Source organism: Monopterus albus, unplaced genomic scaffold, assembly GCF_001952655.1.
Source record: "Monopterus albus unplaced genomic scaffold, M_albus_1.0 scaffold56.1, whole genome shotgun sequence".
Classification (NCBI taxonomy): domain Eukaryota; kingdom Metazoa; phylum Chordata; class Actinopteri; order Synbranchiformes; family Synbranchidae; genus Monopterus; species Monopterus albus.
This window is the reverse complement of record NW_018127936.1, coordinates 797,059-822,371: the sequence shown is the minus strand read 5'-3', so window position 1 is coordinate 822,371 and position 25,313 is coordinate 797,059. Positions and strand designations below refer to the sequence as shown.

The following is a 25,313-nucleotide window of genomic DNA, read 5'->3' as shown; positions in this document are numbered from 1 at the left end:
CTGACTCTCAAAACGTGGCACTTCTATCACAGCACTCTATAATGGATTCAAAAGATTGTCATGGTTCTGAGGTGTTCTTGTACCAGCCCAGACAGTAAAACACTCCGGTTACAAAAACACATTTATTGTCTAGACATTTCAAACATTTTAGATTAGCTAGCAAGTTGATTTAGTAGTTGATTAGACCTTTCTTTTCCATGTAAAAGACATACAAAACAGTTTACTTCTAAAGCATGTCCTGTAAGAAGAAAAAAAAACATATATACATTTTTACAAACATTAACAGACAAAACAGATTTAAAAAAATACCACAGTCATGACAATAATTAACCTAAAATGTCTGAAATTGACTGACTACTGCCTGAAGGTGAAATGTGACTGAAATTGCCTTCCTCTCTAAGATTATCTTGACAACAATTTAATCATGCTGTTAGTCTTAAAATCTTCCTTGTGAGGTGTAGAAACATGACCACATTTTATTTTTCAAAGCCATTCAGCTTCGGTTCCAGTTTCAGGAACAGAAGTTTAAACAAGTGACAACAGAAGGCAAAAAAAAAAAATCATCATTTGTTTAGTGAATATGGTAAAGAGGCTTTTTTTTTTACTTGTTCACAAAGGATTCTCAGTAAATAGAAGATTAAATCACATTAAGACAATGTGTGTTGGTCCGCATTTACGAAGCATGATTAACCTTCCATACATTGTGTTTTTACAACAGTACATTAATTTATTTGAGACCATTGACTTTAATCATTATGATGTCAACCAATGAAGTTATTGTAAAAGAGACCACAAGCAAATGATCTGCATTAAATTAACAGCAGGGCTATGTCTGGACCTCAGACCATATTGAAAAGTCTATTCATAAATCTGAAGCCATATCCAGCTATAAGTACCAAGTCCCAGAAATGTTTTCACTTGAACTCAGTAATAGTGTGACTGTGAGTAAAGGTCGGGTTTACTCTGCTAACAGGAACCTGAGCAACATGTGCAGCTGATGACATACACTGCTGCTTAATTACAGGTTTTAAAGGGAAAGGACATTAAGAAAAATTATAATGCAAAGACTCACTTTGCTGTCTCACTTTTCCCTCCTTATTTTGGAATACAGCTTTAACTCAACATTTCTATCAATATCCTGGAAGCCTGATGAAAAAGAGCTGAGAAATAATCTGTTGAAACAGGTACACTAGAGGAGAATCAGTGGAATTTCAGATTAATTACATCTTTGTTTTCCCTTCAGGTTTCCACCAATTTGTCTTTCAAAGAGGACCATAACAAATAATGGAGAAAAAAGAAGAAAACAAGCTGCCTTTTTCAAAACATCCAGCCTTCTCTAACAGTTTAAGTATGTTCACCTCTTGTGGGAGCTTATTTGGTCTTGGTTTGGTAAGATACTTTTTCTCCATCGCGCAAAGCATTTCAAGGTCTTTTTGGTGAAATTAAGAAAAATTTCTTTGCCTCATGAGGATCAAATTAACCAATCACAAAAGTGATGTACTGTGTGTTTACCATGTGTGTAGGTGGACAGCTACCACTAAAATGCAGTTAGGGAAGACAAGATTTACTGTTAAGACAAAAAAAGATGCATTTCGGACAGCGTGGGCGTACCGGAACAGTAAGCTGAGGTTCAAAGGTCAAAAGGTTCAAGCTGAGAGAATAACAGGCTGTGAGCATTGTCTACAATAAAACAAACTAACCCGTTCTGCATTCATCATAAAATATTCATCCATCTGTTCATCTGCTTTTGCTGCTGCTTCTCCTCTGCCTCACCAAAGGTAGGCCCACTTCTATCCACCTGTCACTCTTTTCCGTCTGCCACGTTTACAAAGAAGCAGGGCCTCAACCCCTGGTCGTAACCACTGAACCAGGTCTTTATATCTGATGTTCAGCACAGTGTTTTCCAGAAAAGCTAGTCTCAGTAAAAGCAATGCAGAGCCACCTGTGGTTCAGTCACTGTCTAGTCCCTGTAACTGATGCTAGCGCAGTCCATAGAAGGAAGCAGCAGAGACAAAGACACCCAATAGTTCCTCTCCTACCATTAACATCCAGCTGCTCCAGTTAACTCCCAGATTATATGGAATCATTTATACAAGCACAATAGATATGTGCATGTAAATGTTTCTCTTCTTCCATTTTCTCCTTGGCAGGTGACAAGAAAAAACAAAAAGAACGTACCATAAAAGGCACTCATGTCTGAGATTTCTGGCTCCATGTGAAAATGTCTAGTAACATATAGGCTGTATGGGAAACAACAAATGTCCTTGTTTTTAATTCATATTTTTAGTAGATGACCTCATAAACAGTGGCCTTCTTGTCTCCTGAACCAGTAACAATGTACTTGTCATCCACAGATATGTCACAGCTTAGCACAGACGATGATTCTTTAGACTGAAAGGAAAGAAAAAGATGCAGAATAGGACAAAAAGTCAGTCGCAGATAAAAGATTCATTTCAAATGAAATGCAGAAAAAAAACATGTCACTGCTTCTCTGCTGATCAAGTACTTGAAAGCTTTAAAACTATGCTCTTAGAAGATATAACATTTTTACATAGAGACATGATGATGCAACCCATGTGACAGGACACTGAAAGTAATATTGTACTCCATATTCCAACAGCAGGCATGTTGAACTTTGCAACTTTCATGTTAATAAACCTGTAAATCCACAGCAGAGAATGCTCATTTTGAGGACAACATCATAATTTAAGCATAAACTTTCATTTTCATTTTTACTTAATCATGTCCATTCATGCATTGAACTGATGCAGTGTGGCCTGTTAAAGCTGCAGCAGCAACTTTAGAGGCAGCAAGTTATATATATTTGTTAATATATTATATAATAAATGGAGGGATCTGTTAGTCCTCACCTGGAATATGCTGGCTCCATAGGGTGTTCTCCATGCATTCAGCAAGTTATCCTTTCCCGTGCTTACAAACCATTTACCTAAGTACAGAAACACACAAACACACCCACAATAAGCAATCTCAGGGTAAAACAAAAAGTAGAATTGTTGTAGCAGTAAAGTAGAAAGAAATATCATCAACAAGATATGGTTAAACAGTGAAAAGGAAACCCCTTTGTAGAATAGATCAGAAAGTATCAACTGAAAAGGTAAAGACTTGAGTAAAACCCTGAAGTAGGGGCGTTTTGGCACCTGACTGGTTAAGGTGCATACCACATAATTGCAAAATGCCAAAAAGACACTAAGGTAGAACTAAGCACTAGAATAACAACACATTAAAGTCACTAATTTTAAAAGGGAATGGTTATAAGATGAACTACAAAAGAAGCAGGGGAAGTGAATGGAGGACTAAAGAGGCTGAGATAAAGCTACTTGCTTACCACAGTAGGCAAACTGCAGGGAGAGTACACAGCTCTCATGTAGATGAAGCTGGTATTTGTCAGGCTTGGTGACATGAAGGACCTCAACGTTGCTGCTCTCCATTCCCACAGCGAGCCACTCTCCTGTCGGACAGTAGCCAAGAGAGAAGATCTGGCCAGAAGAGACAGGAACTATTACTTGAGATGTATTAGCATCAGTATTGACCAGCTTTACTGGGAATACCCTATTTAACACATAGTTTTGAAAAAATTAAGTGCCATACAGTTTTTCGATGTTAGTCGATGAAACACTGCTGCTATGAGCATGTACCTGTGATGTAAAGTCATGTTGCTGCAGCTGCCGGCCCTCTCTCAGATCCCAGGAGCGGACAGTGTTATCGAGGCCTCCAGTCCACAGCTTGGTGCCATCATTGGAGATATCAATACAGCTGGCTCCATCTGTGTGGCCCTGGAACTGCCTGCAAGATACACGCAGACATTTTGACTTGAAGACAGAACTGTTTAAACAAAGGCACACCAGGAATCAGGTTTACCAGGCAGTTCAAATGCACCACAGACAACCAAATGTGAAGGGCTTACAGGACTTCTCAACAGAAGCCACTCTTGAGGCTTCTGATGAGAAGTTAAATATTCTGCCTGTTGCTGCTACAACCTGTAATCATAAAGGTTAAATCAGCCAGAGCTGTGATTGTGTTAATTCAGGAAGGCCAATATGGAGGTTAACAGGTGGTTAAAGAACCTGCAGATGGCCATAAAATTCACCCAAGCCACACATTTTTACAAATCTTCTGCAAAAAATTACAGTGAAGATAAGCAAAGTTTACATATTCCTTATTGTCTAAGATCACGGCATACATACAGCGTCTCTCTTACCTAACAAGTGTCTGGTTGTGTAAATCCCAGACTGCTATGTTTCCATCACTGCAGCAAGAGAAGCAGACTTTGGAGTCTGGGCTGATTGCCAGCGCATAACATGCTGGGGCTGATGATGTTAACTCTGCCTTAATCCTGGGAGTGGGTGTGGCCAAATCCCAGATTGACAACGTGCTCGCCTCACCTCCCACTATCAATGTCCGTCCATCAGGGAGGAGACGACAGGAGCGGATGTAGTTGTCCCGGTTCTGACATGGTGGACACAAAAAAAAAAGATACTTCAACGATAAAAGTGGTATGTACTGCTAGTGTTTTTAGACTGTTTCTGGAGTCTCACTGTAGGGAGACAAATAGTGATGCACTAATGCAAACATACATCACTCTTACTCAAAACAGTTTCTGTACTATATAATCACCCCACCAAACCCACCACTGTGCTCACCAGACAGTCGAGCTGCGACACAGGGCTCTTGTTTCCTGGGTGACTAATGTCCCAGACCTTGACACAACCTTTCCCTCCTGTGTAAACATGTCGGGTGGGGTTACTGATGGTAACAGCACACACCACCTCTCCATGGTTGAGAGTATTGATCTGACGGGCATGGCGAGGGATCCCTGGGCCCACCAAAGCATCTGGGGGGAATGGCACTGGCTGCATCTGTCCGTCGGCGGCCACATGGAAAGAGTAGGCACTGAGGACACAAAGAATGAAAGGAGGTTAAACAAGAGGAAGACAGAGAATATAGAAATGTGTGGGCAGAAGAAGAAATATATGGAAAGTAGAAGAAAAAAAGTTTGTTCTGGTTTTTCTGAGGCATATCAGCTGTTCCACAGGTCAAAACAAATGATCAGTTCTTAAAAATACAAGCAAGGCACAAATGAATAGTGCAAATCTTTCCAAGTTCAGATTAACTCCAGGGTTACAAGCAGTAAGTAACTGGAAGAAGGAGAGATTCAAGGAGCAGCTGTGGCTCAGGAGGCAGAGTGAGTCATCCCCTAACCAATACTGAACCCCAAGTTGCACTAGTCCAGTGATATCACTGGTGTGAATGTGTGAAGTTTTCATAGAAAAGCACTACAAGTAAAAGCCATTTACCATTACCCCTTCATGGAAAGAAGCTACAATTAGTCATACCAAAACAAGGAAAAAATCACTAATTAACATATTTAAATATAACCTTTATCCCTTTTGATGTTTTAGTCTTGTACTTAGGTCTAGTAGCACCTAATCTATAAATGGCAGGTAATTATATAATGAGAATCTTATGGCGTTTTGACTTCTCCTATAGATCAGAGCCAGTCCGAGCTGCACACAAGCCAGTGTGGTTTTGTTTCCACTGCAAACCCTGCCTACCAGTTCTTCATGACAGAAAACTGCTATTATCGATAGCAAGAAAAAACATTTACTGTAAGCAGCTCAGAAGATTAATAGTACTCAATACTTACACCTGGCAAACTATACAGTGGAAAGGTAAATGTACAATGAGGTTAAATATCAGAGTCATTCACTTCTGCACGTTTTATGTATTTTATCTATTTGTTTAATTTTTTTAGACTTAAACTATGTATAGATGTACTTGCTGCCATTTACCAACCCTTTAAACATTACAGCAAACATTAAAAAAAACAAAAAAAACTGCCATAAGGACACTTACGGTTTCCCGCCAGGGATCCCTGTTAGACTCGGAGGCATTCCAGGGACTCGCATGTGAGGATGTGGATCAAAACCAACCTTGAGAACAGAACAGATATTTTATGAGCACAGTGCAAACACACACACCTACAGGCATGGGTAAAAATGCACCCAGGTCAACACTAACCTGTGGAACACAAACACTTATGAGCACAAAGCAAATACTCTTGAGATACACACCCTCTGTATCTGAATGACAAGTGTAAGAATCAGCAAACACACACAGGCAGAGCTGTCAGTAACCCCCCCAACACACACACACACAGAGCCGGTGAGTACACAACCTGAGGTTCTATCAAGCGTTGCCCAGACACAGACGCAGCTGCAAGTCTACTAAACCTATTTAAACAGTGTAATGAACACTATGCAAATAGAGTCAAAAGTGATAAGATGCAGTGCACACTAGGATACTCATTGTACAAATACTACCACACAGACAAGAGAAATACAGCTGTACTGCTACTGACTCTTTCCACACTTTGCAATATAAAATATACAGTGTTCATTAGTCACACTCCTCAACATCTTTTATTCTTTTAAAACACTGAATTACAGTGTCGATTATTATGATTTGTCAACACAACAGAAAAAAAGACATCGAAGTCAAATCATCATAGTAAAAATTCTACAACTACATCTACATCAAGTAAAAGATGAAACACTTCACTTCATGTGACTTCACTGTTGCAGCCAGTTGTTTTCAGAAGCTCCTTAATAAGCTGAATGAGATCACCTGTGTTTAATCAAGGTGTGACTAGTGATTTTTATTTAAATGTCTGGTGTGTGGTAACTGTTGTAGCCATTAGTCACTTTCATGGCAATGGCAGCTAAAGATACCTTATTAAGATAAAAGATCAATTAGTCTTTTATGAAATTATTGAAAGTATGAATTAGGGAAAGGATACAAGAAACTGTCAACAAACTGAATTTATCATGGCTATATAACTGAAAAGCTGTGAATGTGCTCGCACTGCATACAACTGTTCCCATGTGTTTCAGGGAGAACAGCAAGGAGGAAACCACTGTTGAAAAAATCCACATGAAAGTAGCAGAACTAGCAGTATGACTTGAAAATTCACTGTTTTGAACATTCACTGAGTAACTTCACAAAGCTAGCAAGTTCTCCATAGAAGAATAGAATAAAATCTGAAGCATCCAGATGTGCAAACCTGATACCCACCTATCTACATAGAGTCAATCCTAGAATCCCACTAAAGGAGCCTCTAGGCTATGTCATGAAGCAGGAAAACACTTAGTAATGAATAATTTTGTGTTTCATATTTGTACTTTATTCAAATACATTTTTAGCCATTTTTTTTTTACTTTTCACTTTGATATTTCTGTTGATCGGAGTCAAAATTCCTAATCACATTTACTGTGATCCAGTATTGTAACACAAAGTATGAAAAGAGCCATTAGAAATATACTTTTAAGATACAAAAGATGTACTCAAAGAGATATGAATGACACTTGACCAAATCACAAGTTACTCTTTTTCACTCACCATGGGTGAACGACCATATGCAGCCACAGCCGCTGCAGCAGCAGCACTCATCTGAGGTGACATGTTGTGAAGTCCAGCTGCGTAGGCCGCAGCCCCGGCTGCACCTGCCAGCTCTCCATTCATCCCTGCCGCATGGGGCAACATACCAAATGCACCTGGGTATGGGCCTGGTACAGCCAGTGGGGTCCGCAAACCTGCAGCTGAGGAGGGAAGAAAAGAGAAAGATACCTAAAAAGCTGCCAACTAAGAAAGCAAAGTACAAAAGCCCTTAACTATACAACCATCTAATATTGCTAATAACCCTTGATTAGAATTCTTTCTCTGGCTGTGATGCAAAATTAATCAATTAATTTTTAACCAAAAACTGTGACTTCTGGCAGTCAGAGCAGACTCTGGAGACTTGTACACATGCATGACATTGCTCCAAAGTAACCATGTGTTATGAGACACATTAGCTATTGCATCTTACAACAACACTTCTTTAGGAAGCAGGAAGGTTCTACATCATGCATGCAAAACACTTTGACCCTTGAGACTCAATTTTCCTGGAGGCAATTTACAAAATCTAATGTAATGATCTCTTACATAGCACAACCTCTCATAATTTTAATTTACAAATGTTTTCGGGTAATTTACTGGGTAGATGTGGTATCTCCATGGAGGGGGGTTTTGATAGACTGGGCCGGATTCCAGGTGTGGAGCTTGGACCGGGAGTGGAGTCACCTCTAGGTGTGGGTGTGCTTGACTTCAGCCCAGGTGTACCTGCCTTATCTCGCTACCACACAGACAGAGACAATTTAGAAATATAAAAGAACTGTGTAACTACTGACATATTTATCACCAATCAATCCACCTGCTTTATTCAAATATACAGTAAAACATATTTGTCTCATCTATCCCTACCATTGCCATCTCTTTGGACTTGAGGGAGGAGGAGCTAGCTGATGATGCAGTAGACGCTGGACTGCACGGGTCCTTTTTGGGAAGACGTGGTTTATCCAGGCCATTTTCTCTTGGGGAGGGGAGAGGAGTGCCATGGGGAGAGGCTGGATCCTGGCAAAGAGACGAGGATTCAGTTAAGTACCTGACAACAAAACTACTACACAAGAGGGATGTTGGCTTTTCTTTAGACAGAAAATTACAGTCCCAAGGACAACAGTAAATATATTTTAAGTCATTTAATGAGAGACTGTCACACTAAAGTGATGCCTGTAATTTTAATTAACACATCCACCACACAATGAGAAAAAAAAAACCAATCAGTACTAGTACAAAATATCAAATCATATTGACCTCATTTGAGACATCCACCACTAAATTATCATCACTCTTCTCCCCGTCACTATCCTGCAAACAAAGACAATCAGTTAGTAAACCATTATATATTGTCATTTTCATTAACTGAATATTGTCACAACATCCTTGTCCTTTGTCCTTGTACCAGCTGGTTCATTATATTCACCTTACAAGTGAATATTCAAGTGAAAAAAAATAGTGAAACACCACACTGCATCTGAACAAACACTTAAAGTGTATTTGGAAATAAACATTATGAACACATTATTTTACCTCACTTAAGCATTTGACACACAGGTGAAATATTTCTTACATAATGGCTAGAGTCCTTGTCATCCACCTTGCGTTTCTTGGTGTCATTTGGAAACTCGGGCCCGTTGCGTCGTTTATCTGAGTTTCGAAGACTTTCTGGCAGCAATGAGTTACTCTGCAGATAAAAGCAAAGTATGAGTGGAATAACAATACAAATGAAAGAACAGAGAGAAAATACAGGCAATATAGAAGGAAAATAGAAATAAGAAAGTAGAGTTTGGAACACAAAGAAGCGCAAAACAAAAAAAAGATTTTTCAGGGTTGAGAATTTTGCATTTACAGCCCAGGTTGTGCTTTGTTCTTTGTGCATTCTGCATGAGCTCACTAAACCACCTGATCCAGCTACCACTAATTACAAGAGCTATTCATCGATGTGTACAGCAGGTTAGAAAAACAAGACTCTTGCTCATAAACAGGTTAATAGTTCACAGAAGCATGAATAAAGCAGAACTAATACTTGAACAGCAACCTTTTTTTCTCACTTGACCAAAGCCAGTCACAGTCACATACAAACACAAGCCTCTGAAGTCGATGATTACGTTAAGTGGCTCTCAAAAGCTATCAGTGCTCCCTCTCCTGGCACTGACAAGCTGCACAAGCTGCACTGTGTGCGTGTGTGTGTGTGCGTGTGTGCAATGTGTAATTGACTGTGAAAGCCTGTGTGTATGATCAAGTGTGTAACAGACTGTGTTCATGTGTATTATTTGCATGACACTCATGTCCCAAGACTACACACACACACACACACACACACACACACACACACACTTTCCTATAACATTACACTGACTTAATTTCGTGGAGACTTGCCCTCTGCTTAACCATAACCCCTACTTGCCTAATCTTAACCTCACCCTAACCTTAAACCAAGTTATCCCTCTATAATGTAATGTAATGATTTACATTTAGGGGACTTGCTTTTTGTCCCCATAAGGGCATGAAGTCCCCACAGTGTGACTGTGTAAACAGACTTACATCCTCACAACATGAGTAATACTAGGCCACACAAACATACAAAGGAGCACTACCCCCCTGCTGTGGCCCCCTGACCAATGGATCCTATTGTTAATGGATTAAAGCTTATGTTGAGTACATTATAGTCTCAGGCTGTCAGTGAAATGTGCACCCAACTTACGCAAATACACATGAGCATGTACACATCGAGGGAGAGAGCATTTTGGGCTTTGAGGAGGGAAAGGGTAAATGAAGGAGGAATAGTTAAGAGAGGAGGAGGAGGGTCGGAGAGTGAGAGAAAAAAGGGGAAAGGGACGCAACAGATTAGAGGACAGAGGATAGAGGGAGGGTGTGAGAGTGTGGATGAGAAGAAAGGGTGACAAGAGACAAGGGAGGGAAAGGGGGTGTTGGGGATCTGTATTTTGCCAAAGGCCCCTTCCTTCACAACATACCCCGTTCCTCCCTCCCTCCCTTCCACCTTCCCCTCTATTACTTAAAGGTTTGACTGAACTGAGCACAGACGCATTGACCTGCAGAATATAAGCCACTGCACCCCCCTCCTGTTCGTGTTTAGTATAGTCTAGCTCACTCTCACACTTACACACACTAGCTCAGTGTCATATGACTGCTGCTACCTCAGCCACTCCCCTCCCCTCCCACCCCCTTTCCCAAGCCCTCCCCTCTCAGTGGTGGTGATATTAAACACAATGAGAGTCTTTAAGCGCTGGATCAGGGGTGGTGGTGGGGGGGGAAGAGGGTAATCTGCTCACTGAGGTGTTAAATAGGCACAACAATGAAGGCTAGGCTGGAGCAGTGTGTGTGTGCGTGTGTGCAAATGCATGCCAGTGCGAGTGTGCGAGACGATGCTAAAAAGCTCATTTGGAGGAGAAAGGAAACTTGACAGTTGAGAGCAGATCTAGGGCAGAACTAAACAGGGAGGCCAAAGCTCTCCCTGAGAGATCTCCAAACACATATCAACACACACACACTTTGAAAGTGACAGTCAAAACTATACATTGAAGCCCTATGGGTTCGAAACTGTGGTTTTTAAAAAAGTGTTTTTTATGAGTAATGACACGGTGAGAAGAACTTCACTGAAAGTGGGTCACTGCAACAGCAAAGACGTGAACAGCAAAACCAATGCCAGTAAAATAAAATAAAAAAGAGCCTGCCTCAGCAACAGGTACAATTTACCTGGATAAGTCACTGTTTTTATGTCACTTAGGATAAATGTGCAATGACTTTTTAAATACTGTATTGTCAATAAAATACCATTTACATGTGAAATAAGTGGTTTGTTTGGCTAAGATAACCACAGCAGCCAATCAATCCTCTGGCTTTTAGTGTTTTCCACATAACTATGGGAAGATAATTTCATAGGTAAAGATCCAAACATTACACTGTTACTTGGAACTGCTTTTGTCTAAGCTTTAGGGCAGTCTGTTGATCCCACAGAAGTATATCAACTGCCTTAAGACTAATCTCAATGTTGAGCTAAAGTCAGGGTGCATGCAAATTACAGCTTTGCAAACAAAGTCAAATTCCTCAAAGGCAGACTCTCTTTAAGAAACACAAAATTAACTGAGTGGTTTGTCAGAACAGTAAACACTGCTGCAGAAAGAGGAAGTACTTACTGTGCTTGGCTCTCGCTCTGTTACCATTGGAAACACGGACATGTGGTCATAGAGTTGGGTGTTCAACAGAGCAGAAAACAATATAAAAACAAAAAAGGAGGAAAAATTAGTTCATATTTATGACAATAAATCTACTGAAAAATTGCATCCTTCAGAAATACGCACACTCTCAGCTGAAAGATATAATAATTTCATTATTGATAAACTTAAGTGCAAAATAAATAGTAATTTCCCTGTCTACTTCAAGTGGAGTTTTGGTGCTGGAAGGTTCATGTATTCACCTCTCAGGTGTTCAGGTCCTGCAGAGTGTGAGTCTGGTAGGTGGGGCTTTTTATCACCACCATCTTTTCCCACTAGATGAGGAGGAACGGCACCAAGTGCTCCTGATAGAGCCAGGAGACCTGCTGATCCACCCAGCTGAGAGGGGTGGAGGCCAGCTGGGTGAGGAGTGAGGGGCACTGGGATGCCACCATGATTATGGGACAGATGCTGCTGCTTTAAGGCAGGGAGAAGAAAAAACAAACCCAATAAGGTGGTTAATTGCACTGAGCTGATAAAAAATTAATAAATTAATAAAAAAAAAAGATGTTGAAGATTCAGAGATGCTGTAAAACACATCTGAGCCTTCCTGAGGTGTTGTGGGCCCAAAGCTGACTGAATACTGCAAACTAGGGATGGGCCGATGGACAATGACTTAAACTGATAGGACAAAATTCAACTTGGGAGTGTGATCTCGCTACAGCTGGTGAAACTGACAACACCGCCATCTGCTGTTAGCGACAAATAGTTTATGAGGTAAAGCGTTATCAATCTGTAACACCACTAAAAATCTGAGTAAGCTGAGTGTTTCTGTAGTTCCAACAACTCCACCAGTGTGAGATGCCTGTACTAGAGATTAGCAGGGAACGATTAATTGCATTTGCGATTAAATCGCCATCACATAAAACACGATTTTCTAATCGCAATAGGTGCGATTATAGTCTGGTCACATGACACATGAGCGCAATCTGCAGATGATGCAGCATCTTGTCACACTACGCTGTAGCATAACTTGTTACTTGACCTGCTGTAAAATGGCCTCGGGCTCGACACAACCGGACACAAAGCAATGCATGATAGTTGCATATCTAAAATGCAGCAGACCAGTTTAAGTAAGCCAATTACCACCAGGCAGGCATCACTGACAGAAATGTTTGAAAGTGTAACTCCTTATGAACGCACTTCAAAATGGCACGAGGAAATTACTAAAGCGGTAACAGAATTCATCGCGAAAGACTTGATGCCCATCAATACGGTGACAAAGCCTGGGTTCACGGCATTAATCAACACACTGGATAAACGCTACAGCTTGCCCTCACGCACATATTTTAGCCAGGTCGCCATACCAGAGCAAGTATCTTTGTGTACCAGCCACAAGTGCAGCCTCAGAGCATCTGTTTAGGGAACATAGTGACTTGCACTCACTCATCCTTAAAACCAGCAAAAGTGGATATGCTGGTTTGCGCAGCATCAGGTATTGTGCAAAACCTGCCTTGCTAGCCGTGCTACCTCACGTGGTAACACAACTAACTTGATTCAGCACTTGAAAAACACCACAAAGCAATGCATGATAGTTGCATATCTAAAATGCAGCAGACCAGTTTAAGTAAGCCAATTACCACCAGGCAGGCATCACTGACAGAAATGTTTGAAAGTGTAACTCCTTATGAACGCACTTCAAAATGGCACGAGGAAATTACTAAAGCGGTAACAGAATTCATCGCGAAAGACTTGATGCCCATCAATACGGTGACAAAGCCTGGGTTCACGGCATTAATCAACACACTGGATAAACGCTACAGCTTGCCCTCACGCACATATTTTAGCCAGGTCGCCATACCAGAGCAAGTATCTTTGTGTACCAGCCACAAGTGCAGCCTCAGAGCATCTGTTTAGGGAACATAGTGACTTGCACTCACTCATCCTTAAAACCAGCAAAAGTGGATATGCTGGTTTTCCTAGCAAAAAACCTGTGATCAACTGAGAACCACCCAGTAGGATCACTATGGCTGGAAATGCTATACTCATTGTGTGCACCTTATGTTAGTGTTCATACTGTTTTTCTCTTTTAGGATTTAATTCAAAATTACAGTTCATATATTATATTTAACTTTGATGTACCTAAATATTTCCAAAGAGGTACAGTCAGATTCAGATATTTGTTCTCCTTTATTTTTCTGCATTTTGTGTGTAATGTGACTTACTGGGCAGATCAGTAAGATATGTTTATTTATTTATGTCTAGTAAAGTTTACAGACAACATTTAAAAAGTGCAGTCTGCATGTTTACATATGTTTATTACAGTGACTTAGAATCCTGTGAATACTGAGTGTGGTAAAGCCAGATTTGTTTTTAATATTCCTGCACTTTAGTTTGATGTTTACAACAGGCTTTTTTGACACTATGTTGGCATGTATTGCATGTTTTCAAGAAGTCATCAAATCATTCAGTATTCTAGTGCAATTGAAGTGTCTAAATAAAAATGTCATTCATATAAATTCATGCATCATTTAATTTCATCAAATAATATGCCTGGGCTTATGTTCAATCTAATGTTATTTTGGTCATACTATATAATGACTTAGTGCTTGTCTTTGGCTTGAAGTTTAATACAGAAAATGAACAGCTAATAAAATCGCATATTAAATCCTGATGTTGGGGGGGAAAAAAATCGCAATTAGATTATTTGCTCAAATCGTTCAGCCCTACTAGGGATGGGACCATATATATTTAAGTTCAACATATTGTGATACAAAAACATCCCAATATGTATCTTTTTGTCTATCAATATATATCATGTAGTCTCCATACACCAGCGACTTCATATTTTTTGTCAAGAAGATAGCCTAACAGAATGTAAGTCAATATACTGTATCTGGTTGTTCTTTACATACGTTCTGTACATAGGCCGACCAGTAATGCTCATATTCACCAGAGGTTTTGGAAAATACACCTAAGTTAGATATGTACTGCGACCCTGAGCCTGTCTAGGAGCTGTATACAAGAACACAAATCTCCAAATCAGTTGGCCTGGGCACCATTCCAGCTCCCTAGTACAAAGTGTATATAATGTCCGTGTGTGAGCAGGTCATTGTCCAGAGAATTCACACCATTTCTTCATAAGACTGGCAAGAAACCAGAATAATACAAACATCCAAGGGTGAATAAGAAGGGCCATTTAAACAAAGACACCAATGAAAACATCAAACTAGAGATATGATGAGATTTTGGGAGTTTGGTCATTACTGGCTAACATCAAAACTGTCAGACAAATTCAGGAAACTACAAGATATTTGGTTATTTATGACCACATTACAAACCAGCTAAATAACCGCATACTATGTGTGCCATGTCCTACCTTCTGTACACCAGGTGCTACCACTCATAAACCAAACTGAGTATTTCCAGTAGGTAAGCACACATTTGACATGGACTATCTCCTGTTGTGTATTATGCACAAAAGAGTAACTCTGGACAGTGGCCATATGAAAAAAATGCTTTAGTTTCATTTGGAGTGTGCTGTTACCGTCACACCTGTGATGAAGTGCAAAATGTTGGAAAGTATTAAAAAGATGAGAGATCAAGCTCACCGGATATAGTCAAAACTACATGTGCAAAACACCGTCACCTGACACCAAAAACTGTCATGAGCGAATCTGAGCGATCAATAAGTAAATTCTGTGGCGCTAACCCTAATCAACAGATATTTCTGACCTTACTGAAGTCCTCAACAGATGGGACAGTTTCTTCAGTATCTGGGTTTACACCACCTCAACAAGCTGCTGCAGTCTGTAAGGCAGTGAGCATATCCTCTCCCCCTGCACACTGCCTCACACACACACACACACACACACACACACACACACACACACACACACTCCTCCCTCTGGGGTCAAACACTGAACAATACTGACAGCTGGGATCACAGCCCAAAGCCTAAGGATGTGGTGGGAGAACAGGGGGGAGGGAGACAGGGAGGAAAAGGAGGAATGACGGAGAAGTAGGGAGGGGGGAGCCCCAGCTGCCTCCTGCACTGCATGGCCTTGTGAGGGAGTGATGCGACTGAGGGAAGAGGAGAGAAGAGGGTCAGAGAGAGGGAGAGAGAGTTTGGCTGGCAGCCCTGCTCTCTCTTTCACACCAAATCAGGCACTCGTCTGAGCGTAAAATGCCTTTGTGTTCCAAAACATCATTATTGCCTCCTCAGACAGTAGCCGCGGGAATCCAAGCTCAATGATTCGCCGCAGGGAGAGAAGGAGTGGGTGGGGGGGCCACAGGAGGCAACTCTGTAAGGGTGGAAGGAGTACTGAAGGTCAAACCCACTTTTATCTCACCTAATTGACAAACCCACTCCTCCTCTCCTGAGCCCCCGCCTTCTCTTTTCTCTTTTCGTCTCCATCCATCCTTTGCTCTGTGTGTCCTGCCCCAATGAATGAAAGCAAAAAAACAAAATCGTCTTTTAGCCTCACCCCCATGCCTGCCTATGCACATACACAAACGCACTCAATTTCCCAAGTTGGCTCACCTGGCAAAGAATCAAATAAAAACACCCACATGTCACACTTGATCACCCTAACATGCATACATAGAGTCTAGATAAACAAGGCAGGCACACACACCCTCACTCAACCATCCTGTCCCCCTGCCTGTTGTTTTCTGGGGATAACAGAAATGCACGCTCTGCTACACACAGACGCACACAGAAACAGATGCAAAAACACACACCCAAATACACAAACAGGACCCCTGATGGGCGTAAATGGAAGGGAAGTATTGGTGGAAGCAAGGGGAGCCATGGTTTGTCACGGGATGTTAGTGTGAGCTGGTGTGTGTGTGTGTGTGTGTAAAGGTAGTGTATTTATGCTTCATTACACTCATTTAACTCACAAACGGGTTGAATGACAGGCTAGCGTGGGAGTCGGGAGGGGAGGGTAAGAGGGGAGTGTAAGGGCAACGCCGTGACCCCACCACCACCACTTTTTTTTTTTTAACAAACACTGAAATCCTGCAATTAAGACTCAAACAGTAACTGCCAAATCCATCTCTCCCCCAGTCACACACTAACAGAGACCCCCATCAGTCCACGCCAACTAACAAGCCCAATTCACATCTAACTAAACTAATCTCAAAGACCAGTGCCAACTCTCTGCTAAATTAAAGCCACCCCTTCTCACATACTTTCTTTGAAGTCATCCTCGGCTTCTCTTCCTGCCTAAGGCTCCTATATAACTAAGTATTCTCAACCATTCGCCAGTCCCACCCAAAAAGTCAATAGCTCGACTGAAGTTGGTCTTTTTATCTTAACATCATCACTTAACTGTAAGAACCATCTCAAAAATACTGTCAGGAATATCTGGTTATGTTACTAATTATGAAAGGTTATTCATCTCTGCCTTTAGAAAGAAATGTATTTCTTATGGAATAAACAGACATACAGAGACAGTCAGTTTAAATAAAGAGGAAGTAGAGGAATACACACTGTAGGTGGAAGCCCTGGCAGTCCACGTACCCCGATGACAGCATTGAGCTCTGCCATGGTCACCTGTTTGGCCCGCTCCACAGCTTGGACCACCTGCTGTTGATGCTGCAAAACACAGACACACACAATGTTGCTGAAAACTGCAAGGCGGCGGCTTGATTTATCATTAAAGCTAACAGAGCCAAGTAGAGTGTATAAATGCCGAAGAAACGCAATGTGTAGCTCAAAATCACACATACTTACCTCCTGTGAAAGGAAGGGAATGACTTGCGCACAGATGGTGTTTAGTCTCTTGGCAATCTCAGTCTGATAAAGAAAGAGACAGAGACAGAAACAGACTTAATTGTTATTAACATAATTACATTCATTTAGAAAAGACAGCTGTTCAGTAACACCAATAAAGTAATACAAGTGCACACACAGGAAAATACCTCCTCCACAGCAATCGAACACACACGCTCTGAAACCCCTAACAGTCTATGATAACATAATCACATTCATCCACTTCTCTCCAAACACAAATCCAGTGTGTGCCATTTTCAGTATCCCTGATTCACACACAGTACAATGAGCTTTTCCTTTCTAATTATCAGTGTGAGCTCAACTTTCTCTCTTGCCTGTTGTATTTCTTTTGCTCTCTTTCTATCCTCTGTGCTCTTGTCCTTCTTCCCATCAGCACTTCAACATAATCTCATCAGCTGCTAACTTCATTTTGCCCCCCCGCCCAGTATCCATGCCAACACATCCGCCTGCCCCTTAAACCCCCGGAGGTGGCTACAGCTGGCTGAAACCAGATATCCCAACAGTCGCATCAAATCAGATAAGGGGACTCATATTACATATCATCCAATCAAATTGATACGAAGGCCAGGGTGAAGAGGGAATTGGAGGAGCCATGAAATGTAGTGATGGCTCATTAGACACACACATCCTACATAAATAGATACACAGACACACATGGATGTGAACGCTTCAAAGTGTGATAAATTGTTATGTAAAAACCTACAAAAAATGGATGATTTTCATTACATGTTGGAATCTAAAGACACTCAGGCTTATGGAAACTTTTCATAACTCAGTGAACAAGGCCAAAACATAGCCATCAAGCTAAAAAACAGATGTGGCATCCCACCTTGCAAAGCAACAATCTGTGGGAGTTTAATTGACCCAACAATATATGTATATAATTTCACTACTAATTTTTTGTTTATTCTGTTTATTATTAAGATATTTTCAAACTTAGATTCTACTTGTTTTAATCTATTTTGTAAAACTTCCACGTCTTGCCAGAAGCACTATCTATACAGTACTACCTCATTCCAGGAGACTTTTGAGGCAAATTGCTCAAATTTCTATCCTTCATAACTTTTAATTTTTAAATATCTACTGATATCTCAATTTCCTTAAACTTCCTGTGAAAAATATTGCTGGATTTCTGCAGTTTCTTAATCATTAGAAGTTCAAGAGTCTACTGCCATGCTTGCTGCTCTGTGAGGCCGGACTTCGGTACGTTATTTTGAGCCAAACGTCTGCTTTAGCATGTTAGCATGCTACTATTTCCTAATTAACATTGAACAAATTACAGCTGAGGATGATGGGAATGTAGATATTTCATCATAAATCAAAGTACTGGTCATATTACAATTCTTACTCAGGGATAATGCCACAGAGGATCAGAGTCCTTACAATTCATCTTGAGGGGACGTGAATTAGCTGTCCCATATTTCATAGCATTCCATTCAATAGCTATCAAAATATGTCTGTTAAAACTGAAAATGTCACTTGGTGGCATTAGAGGAAGAGTCAGGGGACACAGTTAATCTTGTAGGGACCACAAATACGTATCTTTACAAATATTCATCTCAATCTGTCCAGTCGTTGCTACAGTATTTCAATCTGCACCGAAGTGACCATCCCTAAAGCAGCACTGTGGAGACTGGAGGCATTGGAGTGTGACACAAAAAAAAAGAAAAACTCTAGGCAAGATGCAAATTACAAAAAAACAACTGAGCATAAAATGGTAAGCATGATAAGTAAAAACAGAATAACAAACATAGATAAGTGAAAATGAAATAGCTTCACCCTGAGAATATTAAACACTATAAATAAATGACTCTATCCAGAATCAAAAGAAAACGGAATGAAAAGGAGTTATAATCCTTCAGAGGACTGGTTATTCTGTTTGCCATTTATAACTACACATATGAATGTACACGACATACAAAGTAACATGTCTAATAACGATCTTAAAATGCTTGTTTACACATCTGTTTACACTGGGGATTATACCAGGTGCATAATGAGAAGAGCTGTCTATGGACCATTGTACATCTGTTTTACAGTCCTTGTTATGGAAAGCTACATTTCTTTATCAAGCCACGCAATGGCCTGCTGGTGACTCTGTTGGCAAGTTTGATGTTTGTATTTATCTGCTTTGGCTGACCAGTCTGTGTAGCATTTATGTAATACGCCTTGTGATTATTTTCGATGCGCATCATTATTACAAATTAAGCCGCCTGAGAATTGCCTGACCAAGCTAACTTACAAAACAAACAAGAATCATTCAGATGAGACTGAAAATACCCAAAGTTTCAATCCCTAAATTAGGCATCATTGCAATTTGTGATACAAGAAATTTTTTATTGCTTTGATGTGGAATCCGGTTTGTGATATTCACATAATTGAGAGAGTTAGTAAACATAAGTTGAAGATGCAGAGAAAAAAACACCAGCGTACATACACAAAGTGCTAACAGAGAACAGGCTTCCAATTACTTATCTAATTGGAGCGTTATTGCCATATTACACACAGACACACACATGTATTTCCCCAGCAGGAGGTGGTTTGTTAGTTTGTAACCCCCATACCCCCACACACAGAAGCTTGTTGCTCTGACAACTGCAGCCCCAAGCTAATAACCTCCCCTGGAGCTTTAGTGTGTGTGTGGACAATAGGAAGAGATGCATCTCCCTCACAATGAAAGAACAGTAGCTTTACATGGACATAAAATGTAAGAGGAGCCAAGAAAAAAAAGAATCAAAGGCGGGGGTGTAGGACAACGAAGAAGAGATCCCATAATTGCAAATGGAAAGCAAAGAAAGCAGAAAGAAAGAGAGAGAATTTGGTTATAAAAAGGAGATAAAAACACGAGAAAGCGAGCATGAGAAAGAAAAAAAACTTAGAGGAGGGAGTGTAAGAGAGTCAGAGAAGCATCCCAACTCCTCAGTGAAGCAGCCAGGCCAATCCACCTCCAATTTCCTCTGGGCTGACTGGTCGATAGCTGAGGTAATTATTGGTAAACGTTCTGAGCCCTGCACCACTCCTGTGGGGAAATGTGTGTGTTTGTGTGCATGAGAGTTTTCCCTTCTCATCCATGTATCTACATACTTAGTTTGCCTTTCCGCGTGTGGCTGTACACTGTATGCACACGTGCATAAAAATGTTTGACTTTCTGCACCTTAGTGTACATCTGTGTACAACTGTCCTGGTCTTTGTGTGTTTGCATACATTATTTATGGCTGTACATAAGTGTCCTTGTTACTTTGTGTTTCCACTCTTGTGTGTCTCCCTTAATAAAGTGTGGGTTGGTGTATTTTTGTCTCCCAGTTTCTAAAAAGGGGAGCTCCACTGTCTCTCCACTGCTGGCCTCACCGTGATCGATCCCTCTGCCCTCCCCAGCCCTGCCCCTCTAATGTAATAAAGCAAGCCGCTCCCCTAGACAGCACCAATCAATCTACAGAGCCATTCATCCTGCCTCTGGGCTCAGCCGGCTGGCCCTAACTGGGAAAATGGAGACAGAGCCCCATCGATCACAAATAAACGCACATACACACACAGGGATACAGTAACACACACACACACACACACATAAATGAATGCATGTGTGCACACACAAGGACAAGTCAGAAGGCACACACACTATATACATCAAAATCCTCCATGAGAGAGAGGGAGAGAAAGAGAGACAAAGAGGAAGGTGCAGAGAGTGAACATGAGGCAGACAGATAAGCATCCATACCTGTTTGTGCATTTCAATGTTGAGGCCATAAGACATCTCATAGTACTGAGGAGGACACAAAGTCAGATAATTAGATTACCGAAAGAAATTCTGAACCCTTAAAATAAAAAGCTTAAACTACAGAGAATAGCATGAGCTTACAGGTAAGGAACAGCCGGGCATGCAGATCAATTTTGAACACAGTGTTACACCAAGTCATTCTCATAGAGCAATCAGACTGCTTTGAAGAGACGCCATCAAAACCCAATACTTCTTTGCACACAATTCACTCATGTCTACTTTTTGCATACATGTCAGAATAATAGACACAATATGCCTCCTTTGACTTCACTTTGCTTCCGATAAAATTGCTTGAAACTCTAAGGTTACCATCATGTTGAAAAAGTATATTCTGTAACGTTGCTTTTTTTGACTATGTGCATTTTATGTTCTCCTTTGGTTCTTAATGTGACAAAGTGTTTTTGACAATTCATTTAAGGATTAAGGCTTTGGTGCATTTTCCTTCAGAGACAAATATAAAACCTCATCTATTTAGCATAGTTAAATAGTGGATTTGCTGCAATACTGGTGCTCAGTTTAATCAAAACAAAAACTTTGCATACTGACAAATGCAAAGTCGGTCTCATGTGACTATCTAATTATCGTCATTAGCATGCCAGAGTAAAGAAACTCTGCACACTTAAAACGGCTGTTACTTGTCACCATGTATGTTGTTGGTGTTTTTTCATTATGCCTGCATTCAGTTAATAATACAGTTTTTTTTTTTTTTTTTTAACTTGTCTGTCTTTGGAAAGATGAATGTGTACAGTCAGCTACACAACCCATGGAGCTGCTTCGGACACAGCCCCTTCCTTAAGGGCTCTTCAGAATAGAAGTCTGTGATGTGTAATGCTGCAATGCAAATGAATCAAATTCAAGGATCTCACCATGACATAGTGTCTCTGCATCTCCGTCTTTTCACTGGCCAGCTTCTCACACTCAAGTTTGAGACTGAAAAACACAAACCATATAATTTTAAAACAAACTTCTCAAGCTAAGCAACTCTGATCTTATTCCACCCAAGTTCATCAGTATAAACTAGCACCTCAGTTTCCCACAGACTGAGAATTTACATACAAACATATGTCAGCCCTTGTTGATCATTATTTGATTGTTTTGATCCTGGTTTTACTGTATGACTGCTAATCAATAAATATCACAAAGTATTTTAGATATAATCAGTTGTATGTCATGGTTTTGTCTAAAACATCTACTCAAACTAACAATACAGAGTAGGGATGTAACAATACCACAAACTCAGAGTATGATATTGCCACAATAAAAAGTCTATGATAATATTTATCAAGTTATTACAAAATAAAGAAAAAATATGAAACTATGCACTTCAGGCTGCTTAATATACATTTGTTGCATGATTTTCCTTTTAACCTAAAGTGCTCCTGTTTTCCTTCATTATTAAAATAAACCATGACGTGCAAAACACTGGCATGAATAGTCACCAGCAATGAATGATTGAACTGCTAGTTCAGTATTACCTTTGTCTGTCCAGCAGCATTTGCAAATTGTCTTGTGTTTAACAGTTTTCTTTCCTCCTGTCATTTCATGAAATGGGAAAACTGAAACACTGTTACACCACAGCTCTAAAACCCAACAATGGAGCATCTGCTAAGTCAGTTTCAAATTCTTCAACCTGAACAGTTGTACTAGCAAAATAACTATATGTAATATCCTGGTAGATAGCGCCAGTCCCACAGTGGTATTGAGGCATTTTTCGATCGCAAGATGGCAAAAATTGTTATATCCCTAATAAACAGCAAGGAGGTTGAAAAAGCAATCTGATGATCTTCCAGCTGTTTTATAAACAACTATTAACAACGCTGAGGCATACAAATTGACAGACAGGTTTACAGTCTCCTCTGACCTCTCATGCCCTTTGCTCACCCATTAAAGTGGCCACAATTGCAAAGACAAACTTAAACAGTGCAGGGCACACAGATGATTTTCAAGAAAATGAAAGTGACAAGAACAAGATTATTCCTCTTATAAAATTATAGCCAGGGTCTGTTGGATGTTTAGCTTAACCCTGCACCTTGCATTTGTGCACCAGGAGGTGAAATAGAACTAAGCAGCCTGTTTTTAAATCAGTAATTTTACCTGTTGTTCATTTGCACACACGGAACACAAATAATTTCAAGTACACAGTGTACTGACAAAGCAAATAAAATACCAGTGCACACATACTCAGGCTGTCTTTTTAACAGCATACAACTAAACAAACACACCGAGGGAAAATTCAGGAGTGATTTATGAAAACCTGAGCCCACACGCCACCCTCTGTCTCTCACCCATCACCAAGACGTAGAAATACCACAGTTTAAGTGTTAACACTGAAGCCTGAGTCTGCTGCAAGTGTGTGTGTGTGTGTGTGTGTGTGTGTGTGTGTGTGGGTGTGTGTGTGCGTGTGTGGGTGTGGGCGTGTGTGTGTGTGTGTGTGACCCTAATCCAGGTTTATGGGTTAGTTTGAGGCCAGACTCTAAGGGGGGTGCTTGTGGTTAGGGTGAGGTTTAGTGTTAGAAGATAGATGACGATAAGAAAATTGTCCATCATGGCGCCTGGAGGAACCTTCCATGTGAATGTACATATTTGTATTATCCACCTGTGGTACTGTGCCTGAAGAAATTGGAACTCCTCCTTGATGCGATCCAGTGACTCTGGGATGGTGAACTTGAAGGGCTGGCCTGGAGCCTGGTGGGGCGTCTGACACAGAGACATTAACATCATAGTCTCATTATGTGATCATCTCCAGACTCACATGTAACGTCAACAAATTAATTATTACTTGATTAATATGTTATTCAACAAAGAATACTATGAACCCCATTCTGCTCCTCCGGGCACAGGCGGAGCCAAGAAGAAGAGATTGGTATAAACATGTAAGCTACTTATCCGGAAGGCAGTTGATCATGTAACCGTACTTAGCCCGAAGGCTGTTAAAACCTAAAGAGGCGGGGGTTGCAACAAAGAGGTGATGTTATCTCCCGAGCCGTGAACACCCGGCTACTGTTAAAACAGGAAGGGAAGAGTCTTACCGGGTGTCGCCCCTGGGGAAACATGGTTATCTTCGGGAGGATACACCCGTTTCCTTCTTAAAAGTCTGCGTACAGTAAAGATGTGGGGTGCTCCAGCTCACCGAGACGAATCCATCCGTGGTTATAAATACAACCAAATGTCTTTAATTTCAAACAAAACCGAGCGCCCTGCTGCTCCGTCCGAGTTCACCGACCGTTTAATGTGAATCCGTCCTACTGTCTCTCGCTCTTTTGCTCGTTGTCTGTCCTCTGCTCCACCGGGAGTGTGGCTGTAAATCAACCGGAAAAAACCACGGGAAACGGCTCATTAGGTGCAGGCAGCTAAAAGAGGGGAGGAAGGTATGAACCAGGTGAGAAATGAAAAGACTTAAGCCCCCCTCAATCACTCCAGTGTTTGTTTTGTGTAGGATCCGGTGTATTCCGAGTGCAAAGAGCCAACCGAACAAACAAACAAAAAAATTCAAGCCTGGAAACCGACCGTCAACAGACAGCCACAAACAGTCGGCTCTCAGTCAGAGTACTACCAGAAACAAATCCACACGACAATTGCAGTGAAGAGTTTCCACTTGACTCGCCACAGTCGGTAGTTCGCGGTTGAACACTCAACAAAAACAGAAATATTTACTTCCCCGTTGAGTTTGGGTGCAAACCTGCGTCCAGAAAATGTTTCACGAAAAAGAGGAAAGGTGTTGTTAGTTTAGATAACAACAACTCCCACAACAGCAGAAACAACCCACAGACTACCTCTGCTTTACCTCAGTGGCAACTTTCTCACGCGGTTTCACGCTCCCCAACTAACCGAAACTGTAGGCCGGCCCACAAATCGGGTCCGGGCCAATGACAGCCACTGCTCCACGTGGGGATACAGGAGTAGGATGTACACCTGACCAATACGCGTTCTCTAAACTGCCTCCAGTCGGTTGGTCTGGTTGAGTTACGCAGATTCTGGCCAATCAGAGTGTCGCAAGGAGCTGCCATTCTGGAGGCGCGCAGGGCGGGCAGTGCGGTGAGTGAAGGCAAGTCTTACCTGTCAATCAAAGTAACGTGGGGCTCAACAGAAACAGACTTGTATATGGGCG

General features: G+C 41.0%; 1 protein-coding gene across 4 annotated transcripts; it reads right to left on the bottom strand.

The window, feature by feature from the left end:
- LOC109961582 (transducin-like enhancer protein 1) lies at nucleotides 1–25,036 on the bottom strand. 4 transcript variants are annotated; one of them, XM_020602508.1, is made up of 20 exons: nucleotides 24,235–25,036; nucleotides 23,802–23,902; nucleotides 22,072–22,135; nucleotides 21,146–21,190; nucleotides 17,371–17,433; nucleotides 17,158–17,232; nucleotides 11,894–12,107; nucleotides 11,613–11,629; nucleotides 9,026–9,139; nucleotides 8,710–8,763; nucleotides 8,320–8,469; nucleotides 8,053–8,191; nucleotides 7,417–7,616; nucleotides 5,875–5,951; nucleotides 4,662–4,911; nucleotides 4,220–4,467; nucleotides 3,657–3,804; nucleotides 3,347–3,497; nucleotides 2,871–2,947; nucleotides 1–2,391 (listed from the first exon to the last, which is right to left on the bottom strand). In XM_020602508.1, exons 1-20 carry the CDS (start codon nucleotides 24,256–24,258, stop codon nucleotides 2,284–2,286), a joined length of 2,319 nt encoding a protein of 772 aa, XP_020458164.1. In that variant the 5' UTR covers nucleotides 24,259–25,036; the 3' UTR covers nucleotides 1–2,283. The 4 variants fall into 4 exon arrangements, with proteins under 4 accessions (XP_020458164.1, XP_020458165.1, XP_020458162.1 ...); XM_020602509.1 differs by having other exon boundaries at nucleotides 11,894–12,104; XM_020602506.1 differs by having other exon boundaries at nucleotides 17,128–17,232; nucleotides 24,235–25,035.
- Between the last annotated feature and the right edge of the window lie 277 nt (nucleotides 25,037–25,313).